Source organism: Monodelphis domestica, chromosome 4, assembly GCF_027887165.1.
Source record: "Monodelphis domestica isolate mMonDom1 chromosome 4, mMonDom1.pri, whole genome shotgun sequence".
Classification (NCBI taxonomy): Eukaryota; Metazoa; Chordata; class Mammalia; order Didelphimorphia; family Didelphidae; genus Monodelphis; species Monodelphis domestica.
This window is the reverse complement of record NC_077230.1, coordinates 398007846-398020158: the sequence shown is the minus strand read 5'-3', so window position 1 is coordinate 398020158 and position 12313 is coordinate 398007846. Positions and strand designations below refer to the sequence as shown.

Below are 12313 nucleotides of genomic sequence, written 5' to 3'. Positions count from 1 at the left end.
GACTAAATAACAAGATCTAGAAACAAATGAACACAGCAATCTAGAGTTCAGTAAACCTACAAACTACGGGTGATTCTTTGGTGAGAATTGAACACCAATTTGCACCTCTGGGTAGCCTAAGATCAGTTGTGGAAATTTCTCTAGTGAATCAGGTTTCCATTCAGCCCTCACCCTTTCACTGGATTAAGAACAAAGGTCTGGGACATATCTGGGTAAGGGGGTGGGGGGGCAAAGCGTTGCCAACCAGCCGTGTGATGGACCCAATTTTCACTATTTAATAAATAATTATAAATTAATATACAGTCTCCAGGGAATTTTAATCAACACTACTTAACAAGAACTATCAAGAGTAATTAAAAGGCAGTTTGGTGGAAAAAAAGTTAAAACCAGCATCTTACATATCAAAAAGAAGCTCTAAATGTTCCATATTCATATGGATGTGTGACTTCCTCAATTCCTCCAACTGTGCAAACTGCAACCCCACCCATTTCTGTTCAACTTGTACATCACTTATCTATATGTCTTGTCATAAATTCAACCCAAAGGACTAGGACAATGTGTTGAGGAAATTCCTTTTCATAGTCTACATTGCTTCACCAATCATCCACCAGTTATTCTTGCTCTTGACATGCTCCTTGGCCTATCTTTTGTTCCCAATCATACATTTACTTCTTGGATGACATACTTTATAGGAGACTTTTCCCAGTTCTGTTCCACCCTCTAGCACCTCAGGGCCCTCCTTTTGAAATGACCTGTTTACATGTCTTCTCCATTAGACTTGAGAGCAGAGATTTTGTTTCATCCTTTCTAGAGATCCCCAGGTGCAGTAAATAATAATGAACACTTTATAACAAATGCTTGTTGGCTGGTTGCCTGCCTCTTAATGAGAATCTGTGAGCCATCCATCTCCTAATATAATTAAGTTTCTAGTATGATATGACCACTGGATAGTGATCTTACATTTAGAGTACTAACAACTACATAAGATGATTTAAAGATTAGGCTTCTAGGAACCTATCGCCCTCTCACCTTTGCTAGTAAAAGGGAGGCCACGTATGTACCTAAATGATAGATGAAAACAACTGAGTTATCACATTTCAAAATAATAAAACGGTAAAAGAAAAAGCTTATATTAGAGAGGCTTTGGGAAAGATTGGTACACTATGACTACACTGTAAGTGGAACTGTGAATTGTCCAACCATTCTGGAAGCCAACTTGGAATTAGCGACCATAGTGACCACAGAAAACTATAGACCATAGAAAAATGACTTAAGAGTGATGCAGCAAACTCACTACCAGCCATATATCCCAAGTAGATTAAAGGCAGAAAGGTCCCATATGAACATTAATTACATTATTTTTTGTAGTAACAAAAAAAGTGGAAACCAAGGTGCTGATTGGGAAGAAATCAAATTAAGGTTCATATGAGGGTGGCTCAGTGGATACAGCCAAGCCTGGAGACAGAAGGTCCTGGGTTTAAATCTGGCCTTAGACACTTCCTAGTTGTATGATTCTAGACAAGTCACTTAACCCCAGTTGCCTGTCCCTTATGCCTTGGAACTAATTCTTAGTATTTATTCTAAGATTAAGGTGGTGTGTTGTTTTTTTTTTATATAGGTAATGTATGAACTGATGAAGATTAAGAAAGTAGAACTAGGAGAACAGTATACATAATTAATAATTACAGCACTTTAAGGTTTTCAAGGCACTTTACGAATATTTTCTCATCTGATTTTTAAGAAACTGAGAGGTTAAGAGATTTGCCCTAAGGGTAGAACAGTCAACATGCATAGGAGGATGGATTTGAACTCAGGTTCTCTTGATGAGGCTCTTGGCTCTATCCCCAGCACCACCTAGCTGTCTGATTATAATAATATGAAGACAACACCGAAACAATAGAACTCAAATCAGATTCAATGATTATTGTTATATTATACTGACCACTACCTTGAGATCCATGAAATTAGACATACTAATGACTTACATTGTGTTGTAAATTATATCAACATAGGACCTTCCTAAGATTTTGTATTCGGAATTCATGCTGATTTCAGGCACATGTAACAAACTCTAAATTTTTCATTTTTAAGTATAGACTCAATACCTTAAGTAACTAAATTTTGCTGTTGGGTCAGTTCAAGAGTCTTGGTAAGCCATGTTCCAGTCATCATGATAGAATGAATGGAAGTTTCCCAATGGCAGGAAATAGTCATTGTCTCTACATCCTAAGCCTGGAGCCCAAGGCCTTGCACAAAGCAGGTGCTTAACAAGGAAACACCTGTTGAATGTAACCCAGAATGTCCTATTTATAGGCAGTGTTCAGATTTTACAAAGCAAATTCAGACATGATTTAATTGGATCCTCACAATATCCCTGTGGGGTACTATTATCATCCCTATTTTATAGGTGCAGCAACTATGACTCAGAGATGTTTTTTCAAAAATCCTTAACCTTTTACCTTAGAATCAATACAAAGCTGTGTGACCCTCCACAAGTCACTTAACCCCCATAGCCCAGCCCTTACCACTCTTCTGCCTTAGAACCAATACACAGTATTGATTCTAAGAGGGAAGGTAAAGTAAAAAAAAAACAAAAACAAAAACCAAACCTGTACTAAGCATCAATTCCAAAGCAGAAGAGTAGTAAGGGATAGGCAATTGGGGTTAAGTGACTTGCTCAGTCATCCAGCTAGTGAGTATCTGAGGTCATATTTGAATCCAGGACCTCCTGCTTCCAGACCTGATACTCTATCCATCCCTCTGAAAGATTTCCTGGTTGCTATGGAAAAATTAACCTAGGTGTCCCTCACTCCTCTAGACCACTGTTGGCTCTGATTATTTTCAAATGTGTGATTTTCAAGCATACTCCCTTTGTCTGAGAACAAGTGGGGATGCAAAATGGTGAAGTCTTTCAGTCACTTGTGATCAGCAGGAGCCATTTGCTTAACCCTCATTATCATCATCACAGATGACCTACTATGTGCCAGGCACTATGCTAAGCCTGATATAAATATAATCTTTGATCCTCACAACAGCCCTGAGGACTATAAGTTATAATCACCCCCATTTTACAGAGGAAGAAACTGAGGCAAAGAGAAATTAAGCAACTTGCCCAAGGTCACACAGCTAGTAAGGCTCTGGGATTGGACTTGAATTTAGATGTGATTCAAAGGTCAGTGCTCCATCCTTGGTACCATGTAGCTGCCTACCAGTTGTGTATGTGTGTATACACATATAACAGTGCTTGTGTCTATACATAGACCGTATATCCACCTAGAGCTCTATGCATGTCTATTATATTGTGTGCAATCTACACACCTCTACATATATGGGTGTGTACATGCATATGCACACCCATATACACGTATGTATGTGGGTGCACATGTACTGGTACACCTACAAATATGAGCATATTGGGTGCATGTATGCTACACATACAGCGCAAACGTGCCATGGGGTCTGGGTGTACGCCCGTGCGTGCATGTACACACACAGTTCCATACTCAGACACTGCATACAGGCATCTATGGGGTGGGGTGCGGTGCTGATGTTTCATGCACGTGTACGTACACACACACACATATTTATTTATACGAACAAGGGAGAGAACTAGAGGGGGCCCCACCGTGGTGCCACATCTATCTAAAATAATAACAGTCACTGGAGAGGGGAGGAGACAGTCGGGGGTCTGGTGGGGCTGGGCCTGGGGCTAGGGCTGGGGCAAGTCGCGGTTCTCTCCGCTTCCCGATTGTGACGAGCGTGGCGCGGCTGCACGTAAACACTGAACTCTCGGACTTCCCAGACTTGCAGTTGCTCCCTTCGACTTGGGGAGAGAGGGAAGCTGGGACCTGTCTCTCTCCCCTCAATCGGGTACTGGGGCTGCAGGGCGACACTGAATAAAGGCTTTTGATGATGTGCCCAGAGCGGCCCCTAGTTGTTAGGGGTTTCCGGGCCAGCCCCGGCTGGGGGCGGGGCTCCACGGTCATGTGACGTTACGCCCGCCGAGGCTAGTGGAAGGAGGCCTCGTGTGTACCCCGTGGAGTCTTTCTTCGAAAGCACCGAGCACGTGGTCCCCGTCCTCCGGGAGCCTGCAGTCTAGTCAGGGACAGCTGGTAGGGGGGCTACTCAGCGTGAGAAGAGCCTGGGACGGGGTGGGGGTAGTGGACCGGCCTTTTGCGGCGAGCTCAGGGCTTCCCGCCGCGTTTCCGCCTGAAAGCCGCGCGCTGCGCCCGTGGGTGGGGCTTTGTGGAGTGTACCGCCTTGACCGGAAGCCCCGCCCCCTTCTTCCTGCCGCGAGCTCGGCCAATGAGACGGCAGGGCCGCTCGCTGGGCCCCGCCCTCTGCCCCACCCCTAGGAGTCCTTTCCTGGTGGGCGGCTCCCCCCCCTTTGTCCAGGGAAAGTGGGGTCCGGGGTCGGGAGGAAGGAGGGGGGCGGGGGAATGGGTTCATACGAGGTGGGCAGAACCAAACAGGATGGAGTCGAAAGTGTGGGTGACCTCCAGGGCAGCGCCGTCCCTCGGTGGGTCGGTGAGTGGCGCTCCCCTGCCCACGTGCGGCTCCTCTTCACCCACGTGCGGCCCCGCCCGGAGGTTGGGCTCCCCCCCCCACTTCAGAGTCGGCCTCCGAGGCACTGTGGCCCTCGCTTCTGAGCTCTGCGGTTGGCCAACGTCCCCATTTTACAGACGGGGAAACTGAGGCTTCCTCCCTCCCAGGGACAGTGAAACGCTGAGGTCACGGGGCCTGCTCATCTCCTTCCTTGATCTTGACAGTCGCCCTCCCATAATGGGGCTAGGGGCAGGCGGCGATGGAGAATAGAATGGGGAATACTCAAAGGGCTGGGGGACCTTTTCTGCTCAACCTTTGTCCTATTTTACAAATGAGGAAACTGAGGCCCACAGAGCCTGACAGTCATGCTATCCAGGAGTGTGGGTTTTACCTGCAGTCTCTTCAGCCTCTAAATCTTCTGGTCCTATAACCTAATTTAAAATGACTTCTCTCCTGAGACTGGGGGGGGGGAGGCGGGTCTGAGTGCTAGAGATGGGAGGCTGAGCTGGTGGGAGAGAGGAGACTAGGGAGGGGGTCTGGAAATAGAGAATTAATTAGGTAAATCCCTTTCTCCAGCTCTTTTTGCTGGAACATGGGGACTTTATCATTGTTCTTGTGATTAATGATCATTGTTAGTTTATAATTACAGTGTGGTGAGGAGGAAGGTTCAAATTCCGATTCTAATGTTTGCAACTTGTGTATCCTTGAACAAATCATTTAAATATCTCTGCTCCTCAGTTTCCTCTTTAAGGTGGTTTGGCTTTATAAGAATTCTCCCAGTTGTCTATCATAAGAGATAATTGTATTAATAGTGAAAATACTGTAGTCTGCCTAATGGAAGGGCTGTGGTTGTTAATAATCATGTCCAACTTAAGGACCATAGGAGTCCTCTGCTTCCTCAGTGGTATTGAAGTGGCCCCAGGTGGAGGGAACCGTCCCAGAGCTCTGTCCATGGTTAATTGGTGGGTTGGTGGGACAATCCAGTCTACTGACAGCCTGAACTCACTTTTTATCCACTTCCCCAGGTTAGACCTTACCCCAGTCCCCTCATTTTCCTTGCAGCTACTACAGATAACACATTCAAGATGCCAGAAGCTGAGGACTTGGCCCAGCTTCGGAAAATGAACCTACAGCTCCTGCGGCAGTTGCGGTTAGGGCAGGAGGAGATCCGGAGGTCTGTGGCCTGGGCCAGGGGGGCAATCCAGCTGTTCCCAAAGCTTATGAAAGGGGAGGTAGGTGCAACACTCCTGGGGGTTAGCTTATGAAAGGGGAGGTAGGTGCAACACTCCTGGGAGTTGTCCCTGGACTTGGCCTGGAACAAGGGCTCCTTAATTGGCTTTGGGGACTGAGATCCTGGGATGGGGAGAAGGGATCAGAGAGAGAAGGGAGGTGGGGCAGACATGGAGACTGGAGGGGTATTCCCATCTCTGCTAGGGGAGCAGCATCCAATCATCAGAGGCTTGGTGTAGCCAAGATGAAGAGACCATCGTATCCAATGAACCTGCCACCCAGTTGGACCCCTGCCCAGTCCCTCGAGCTGCCACTGGGGACAAAGAAGCCTCAGACAAAGAACGGGAAGGCACAAGCCAAGAGCCAGCCCCACAGAGCAGCACTAGTAACAACAGTGAGACGACAAAGAATGAGTCTTCCTTGGAGAATGTGTCTCCCTCAGATTCCGCCTCATCTAGTATACCCCAGGGTCAGGAGCCCAAAGTCTCCTGGAGGTCTGTTTCCAGACCTGTTTCCAGACCTGTTTCCAGACCCACTCCATTAAATTTGCCATCTTCCCCCGAGGCTGCAAAATTGGGGCCCACAATTGACCCTGTACTCTTTGGGCTCCAGAGACCATTCCATGAAACAGAAGATCCAGGAGGCTTAAGGTCCATCCTGACAGCCCAGCAGTGGCAGAATTTCAAGGTAAGAGAAATGAGAGGTGGGCTAGAGCCAAACCAGCAGGCCCTGTCCAGTTCAGGACCATGATAGAGGAGCATAGCCAACAGCAACCCAGAAAGACAAGGTTCTTTTCTTTTCCCTGGGCTCTTCCCCTGACTCAGAAAGTCTTCTCCCTCCTTGCTCCTGTCCCTATTCACCTGCCAGGACCCAGGTCAGGTCTTCCCTCCTCCCATAAGTTTTTCCAGACTGCTTGAACCTCCTGTGTCCTCACATGCATGTGCAGGCCCTTGACTCATTCCTCCTGGTTGGCCATTTGGATAACCACAGGAAATGGAAGAGGACATCCTGAAGCCTCTTTGGCTTCATTAGAATTCCCTCTGGCATCCTCTGGTAGCCATCAAAATAGGCTTAAGGTCCTCTGGTATCTAAGACCTCCCCCTCCCCCCTTTTGTCTATCCTGGGTATGGGTGCCCTTCAGCAGGTCCCCCAAGCCTGAAAGAGGTACCAGCTGCACAGTCCCATGGACTATTCAGACTTCAGGTAACATCCCCTGGTGGGAGGTATCATTCCATATATTTTTGTTGAACATTTGTTCTGTGCCAGGCCTTGGGGTCCTACAGAGCTGGGTCAGCCATGGTCCCTGTCCTTTGGGTGCAAGGGAACACAGGTTAACCATGTCATAAGGCAGAAGGGTGACTGGGGGCCCTGTTCCCTCAGACCTCTCAGGTACCTGCCTGGTTCGGTTCTGAATCCATCAACCCAAGACTACGCTGGCTTCCCACCTCTTCACACCTGCCGGGTGGACAGCTGCCCAACTGCCCCCACGATCAGGATTTTCTGATTCCCAAAGAGAGTTGGCATATGAAGCCTTATTTAGGCTATGATGTGATTGCAGGTAAGTTCTCTCTCTCTCTCTCTCTCTCATCCAAGAGGCATTGGTTGAAGGGAAGAGGCTAGGGATTAGTGGGCTGCTGAAGGACTGGACTTCCTGTTCATTTATTAAGCATCTTGTGTGTGCCAGGTGCCAACGTCTGGATACAAGACAAAAATGAAGCCGTCCCTGCCCTCATTTTTTTGCCAATATTTGACATGTTGATGTGTTTAGAGTCAGAAGAAAAAATAAAGTAGAATTTAGAGCTAGAAGGAACACCTTGGAGATAATATAGTCCAGGCCAGGCCTCAAAGGCAGCACAGGTAGAATTGGAACTCAGGTTGCCTAGCTCCAAAGCCAAGGCTTTTCTGTGCTGAATGCCAAGCAGCCTGGCATTCCACTGTTGCTGGGAAGGGAGGAGTTGCCTTTCCACCTTGAAGCAGCATCTCAAGGCCCGAAGACGACCTTAGCAGCCAGTGTAGGCTAGAGGGGGACCTTAGAGGCATCTTGCCCATCTCACCTCCCTCTAAGGTGAGAACTGAGGCCCATCGGTGCTAAGGAGTTTGTCTGAGGTCATCTCGACGTCATCAAGCCGAGATCTGAACTGGAGTTTTTTCCTCATCATAGGTCTGTCTCTGTTCCCTCAGGCCTGGGCACTTGGCCCTCAGTGTTCCCCCTTTTTCCACCCTATGACCTCCCCATCCCCATCTCTCATCTCCCACTTCAGGGTTGCTGGACTCAACATCTCCCATCACCCACAAATCTGAAAACTACTTCTCCAATCTTCAGGATTTTCGGAAGGCTAATAAGGAAGACTGTATTTCCAGATATCCAGAGTGAGTGAAGCAGGATAAGAGGATGGGCTGGGGCTGGAGATGGCATGGGGCCCCCTGAGGAGGGGGTTCCCAGGCTTTCTCACCCTCCTGTTCCCCTCCCTCTCCCTCAGGCTGGATCCTCTGGACTTATCCTCAACTAGAAGCAAGCAAACCCCGGATTCCCATCAGTGTGAGTCTCACCCCAGCCCTGCCAGGGAACACTGCGCCCATGCCTCAGAGCCCCGGGTAGGGAGGATTGAGCCCTTGAGCTGCAGGTCATGTAGCTTCCTTCTGGGGATACAGTGATGCCCAGTACCACAGTCCCTGCCTCCGGAAGTGTGCAGTCTGTTGGGGAGGGGAGCACTGTGACATGTAGGTCTGTCCTCAAGCACAGAAATGGTCAGGACAAAAGAGCAGGGAGGAAGCAGAGGCCAGAGATTCTTACCGTGGCATTTCTCTTCTGTATGTGGGGTGAGCAGAGGGACTGGGGATGTGCTAGAAAGGCCAGTCTCCCCTCCCTAGTGGCATATCCTGTCTCCTGTCTGGAGGTAGCAGGTTGTGCCGGGCCACCCACTTTGCTTCTCCCCACACTGGCCTCCTCCCATTTCCCATCATCAGACCTTTGTACAGGCTGTGCCCCCTCTCCTGGAATGCTTACTTACCTTCATCCTGGGTACCCTTCGGGGCTTGGCTAGGTATTACCTCCTAGCCTTGGTTGTTTGGATTCTCCCACCCCCTAACTACTATGGATTTCTTTGGCAGATCAATTTTGTATTTACTTGGGATCCCAGAATCCTGGAGCTGGATGGGGCCATCGAGACCATCTACTCCAGTCTCCTCATTTTACAGATGAGGCTCAGACACCTTAAAGAGCCTAAAGCAGTGGTTCCCAACCTTTCTAATGCTGTGACCCCGCAATACAGTTCCTCATGTTGCAGTGACCCCAAACCAAAAAATTATTTTGGTGGCTACTTCAAAACTGTCATTTTGCTACAGTTATGATTCGGAATGTAAATACCTGATACGCATTAGGTATTCTCATTGCTACAAATTGAGAGGTTGAGAACCGCTGGCCTAAAGGATCCTGGGTTTAGATGGGGAAGAACCCTCAGAATTAATCTAGTCCAGCCCCCTTATTTTGGAGGTCCAGAGAGTCAAGTTGACTTAGATTAAACCTGGGAGGAACCTCTAAGGTCATTGAGTCCACCCTTATTTTTCAGATGGGGAAACTGAGGCCCAAGGAGACTCGGGGTTGTCCTGGTCTGCAGGAGTTAATGTCATTGTCAAAATTGAGACCCTTCTGACATTAACTGATTGATCCAGTGTTCTTACCTAGCCTGGGCTCCCCAAACCCCAGTTGCACCGGAGAATATAAACTCCATGAGGGTAGGGGTGGCTGTGCTAGGAGACACTAATCAGTGCTCACGGATGAGTTGACTTGGAGGAGAAGATACCCAAGTCATACCTGGAAGGATGAGGAGAAGAGGGTGCTCAACTCTGACCCCCCAGGGGTCTTGCTGCCAGTAGCATGAAGTGGGGGTGGGGAGTGGCACATGCCTTCCCAGAACCTCCGCTGCCACTGGGCAGGAATGGAGCAGAACCCAGCCAGCTGTTTCTTCCCTCTGCATCCCTAAAGGCCACTCACTGTGGCCGGAAGAGAGGAGTGAGTAGGAGAGCCGGGTGAGAGGGCCACCATGACCATTTTAAATGTCCCCTTCAGGTTTACATTGTTACCGAGTCAACCAGCGTCTATTTACAGTTCCCTTGGATCCCCTAGCCACCTGCTGTATGTGCAAGACGTTCCGCGGCCAGAGGGGCCGTGAGACCGTGGATCACCCTGCCCAAATCAGGTGTCTGCAGGGGAGGTGGTGGGGGCAGGAGAGGAAAGAGGGAAGGGGCCACGTCTTCCCCTGTTACCCACCCAGAATCCCATAGCTGAGGAGGCAGGCTCTGGGCTACATGTGTGCCTGGGGCACCCTGGCTGAAAGGGGTCTCTGAGATTCTCCGCCCCTCATATGGTTGAGGAAATAGCACAGGGTGATTCAAGAGGCATCAGAGCATGGAGTCCTGGGCTCTGAGCCAAAAGGGACCCCCAGCCCTCTGCTAAACTGGAATTGGCTTATTAGCACATCCTCAGCAAGCCATTTGCTGTTCCCCTGAGAGCCCCTGAGGAGTTCTCCCGACCCCTGTCCCTCTTCTAGACCAGTTCATTCCAGCCTATGGGGCAATTTTCATTGGGATGAGCTCTCCTGGCTCTGCTACGTGCCTACTGCCTGCCCTTGGACACTCCCTCCACCCCCATCAGGGGTTGGTCTAGATCTCTCACTATGGCCCAGGATTCCCCCAGACTTCTGTCAACCCATGAAAATATGGCCCCAGACTTGTGAATGGGGCCCCAGTGCAGTCAGCTCCAGTTATCTGGGCTGAGGAGGTAGGCGGTGCAGCCTGGGCAGTGCCCAAGTGGGCCCCTGCCTGTAGACATTGCTCTCCCTCTCCACTCCCCACAGCAGCAGCTGCATCTGGGCTCAGTGAACCTTCAGAGGATCCAGCAGCACCCCCACCCCTGGGTTCTTGGTTGGGAGACTCCTTTAGCACTCTCACCTCAGCTCTCCTTCCAGGATGAGGCCTGGACTGACCTGACCCCTTCCTTCTCTCTTCCCACAGAGTCAGTGTCCCTGTCTCAACCTTCCTGCCACCCCACCAATACCCCATTCATCGGCGAAAAAGCTTTGATGCCTCAGACACCATGGCTTTGCCTCGGGTGAGTGTATCCGTGGGCCTAGCCCCCGGTCCTCATTCATCTCTTCATTCTCCAAACCCACGTGAGGCCTGGCCTTGGTGCTTCCCAATGCCGGGGGCAGGGGAGGAGGGTGAAGCTTAGCCAAGCCTCAGTGCTTGGCTCTTCAAGGACCAGAGTCTGGTGAGGAGGTGGTGGCAGCCATGTCCCCTGACCTAGATGCCTGAATAGGCTTGCAGGAGGGGCTTGTTTAGGCTCTGCTATCTTCCCTCTCACAGCACTGTCTGATGGGCTGGGACAACATCCCTACATCAGCGGCCTGCAGTTCCGCCCTTAGCAGCCTGGACCTCAGGACCTCCCTAGACCCTGGGGCTCAGCAGATAGAGCCCCCAGACCTCTCGGGTTGGGTAAATCAGCGCACACCCGTTCCAGCCAGCCGAGGGACAGAGTCCCCGCCCACTGTCAGGGTGCCTACAGTCAGAAGGCCCCAGGTGAGGGAGGGGATGTTTATCTGGGCAGAGGTGGGAGGGTCAGGGGGTTTCAGGGTGACCCATCCCATCCCACAGCCCTGCCCCTTTCGTGGCTGATTTCTAACTTGGGTCTGGGGCCACCTTCTGTCCCAAGTGATCCATCCTGTATCCCACCAAGTTCCACTTCCCTACCCTCTGCCTACTTCCTCCCCCTGGTCTGTGGGAAAGTACTCCTCCCTGCTCCCTGTCCCCCTTTTCCCAGGCACATGACTTTCCTTCCCAGACCCTGACTCAACTCTCCCTACCAATTCTAGTCATCTAGGAACTCAAACTGGAACTGGTCAGACTCCCTGCTCTCCATGTCTCGAACCACACAATTCGAGCTAAGCAATGTTGCTGAGCGCTATTTGTCGGGTAGCAGGCGCCCCCCTCGGCCATGAAGGCACACCCCGTGCCCAGCCCCCTCCTGTTGGGGAAACGGGTCCTCGCCTCCAGGACTCCCCTACTACTCCTCTCCAATAGGGGCTCATTCTTCTGGCCAAACTTCCAGACTGGGATTGTTCTGCCCTCAGCAAGAGACACGTCCACACTGTGGGGCAGACCACCTTATCCTACTGTCCCCAGCCCCTTCCCCCTGAGAGAAGGTGCTGGGAGGCTGTGGGATGGGCTTAGGGCTCAGGCCCAGGCTTCCCCAGGCCACTGGGTGCAGTGATGATAATGAGAACAGAGGCAGCCATGTGTGCCTTTTAAAAAAATAAACCTGCAAGATCTCTCAGGAGCTTCAGCCTCCTTCATTCCTGCTATTGGAGAGCCCTATGTGAACTGGTGGGGCCTTTGCATGGGTGATGGGCCAGGCTCTCCCTGGGCCTCCTTAGGCTTTGCCTGCCTTTGGTCCCCTCCAAGCTAACCCAGAATTCTGAAAGGCAATCCAGGCCCAAGAAATATCCTCAAGGGGGGACCAGCTGACGGGCCTAGTACTAAT

At 50.3% G+C, this 12313-nt stretch overlaps 1 protein-coding gene across 3 annotated transcripts; it reads left to right on the top strand.

Moving 5' to 3' along the window:
• Positions 1–3822: 3822 nt before the first annotated feature.
• On the top strand, positions 3823–12104 carry MIIP (migration and invasion inhibitory protein). Of its 3 annotated transcripts, none has more exons than XM_007491410.3 (10): positions 3823–4112; positions 5608–5777; positions 5980–6462; positions 7156–7333; positions 8037–8145; positions 8256–8314; positions 9845–9974; positions 10789–10885; positions 11140–11352; positions 11646–12104. In XM_007491410.3, the coding sequence occupies exons 2-10, from the start codon at positions 5631–5633 to the stop codon at positions 11769–11771; spliced, it is 1542 nt and encodes a 513-aa protein (XP_007491472.1). In that variant the 5' UTR covers positions 3823–4112; positions 5608–5630; the 3' UTR covers positions 11772–12104. The 3 variants fall into 3 exon arrangements, with proteins under 3 accessions (XP_007491472.1, XP_007491470.1, XP_007491471.1); XM_007491408.3 differs by lacking the exon at positions 3823–4112 and adding an exon at positions 4375–4527; XM_007491409.3 differs by lacking the exon at positions 3823–4112 and adding an exon at positions 4389–4519.
• Positions 12105–12313: the final 209 nt, after the last annotated feature.

Excerpts from the sequence above, each read along its gene's own strand:
- MIIP (XM_007491408.3), top strand. The coding sequence starts at position 4,440 with ATGGGTTCATACGAGGTGGGCAGAACCAAACAGGATGGAGTCGAAAGT. Across the intron at positions 7,334-8,036 it reads AGGCTATGATGTGATTGCAG|GGTTGCTGGACTCAACATCT; the intron begins GTAAGTTCTCTC and ends CTCCCACTTCAG. Across the intron at positions 9,975-10,788 it reads GATCACCCTGCCCAAATCAG|AGTCAGTGTCCCTGTCTCAA; the intron begins GTGTCTGCAGGG and ends CTCTTCCCACAG.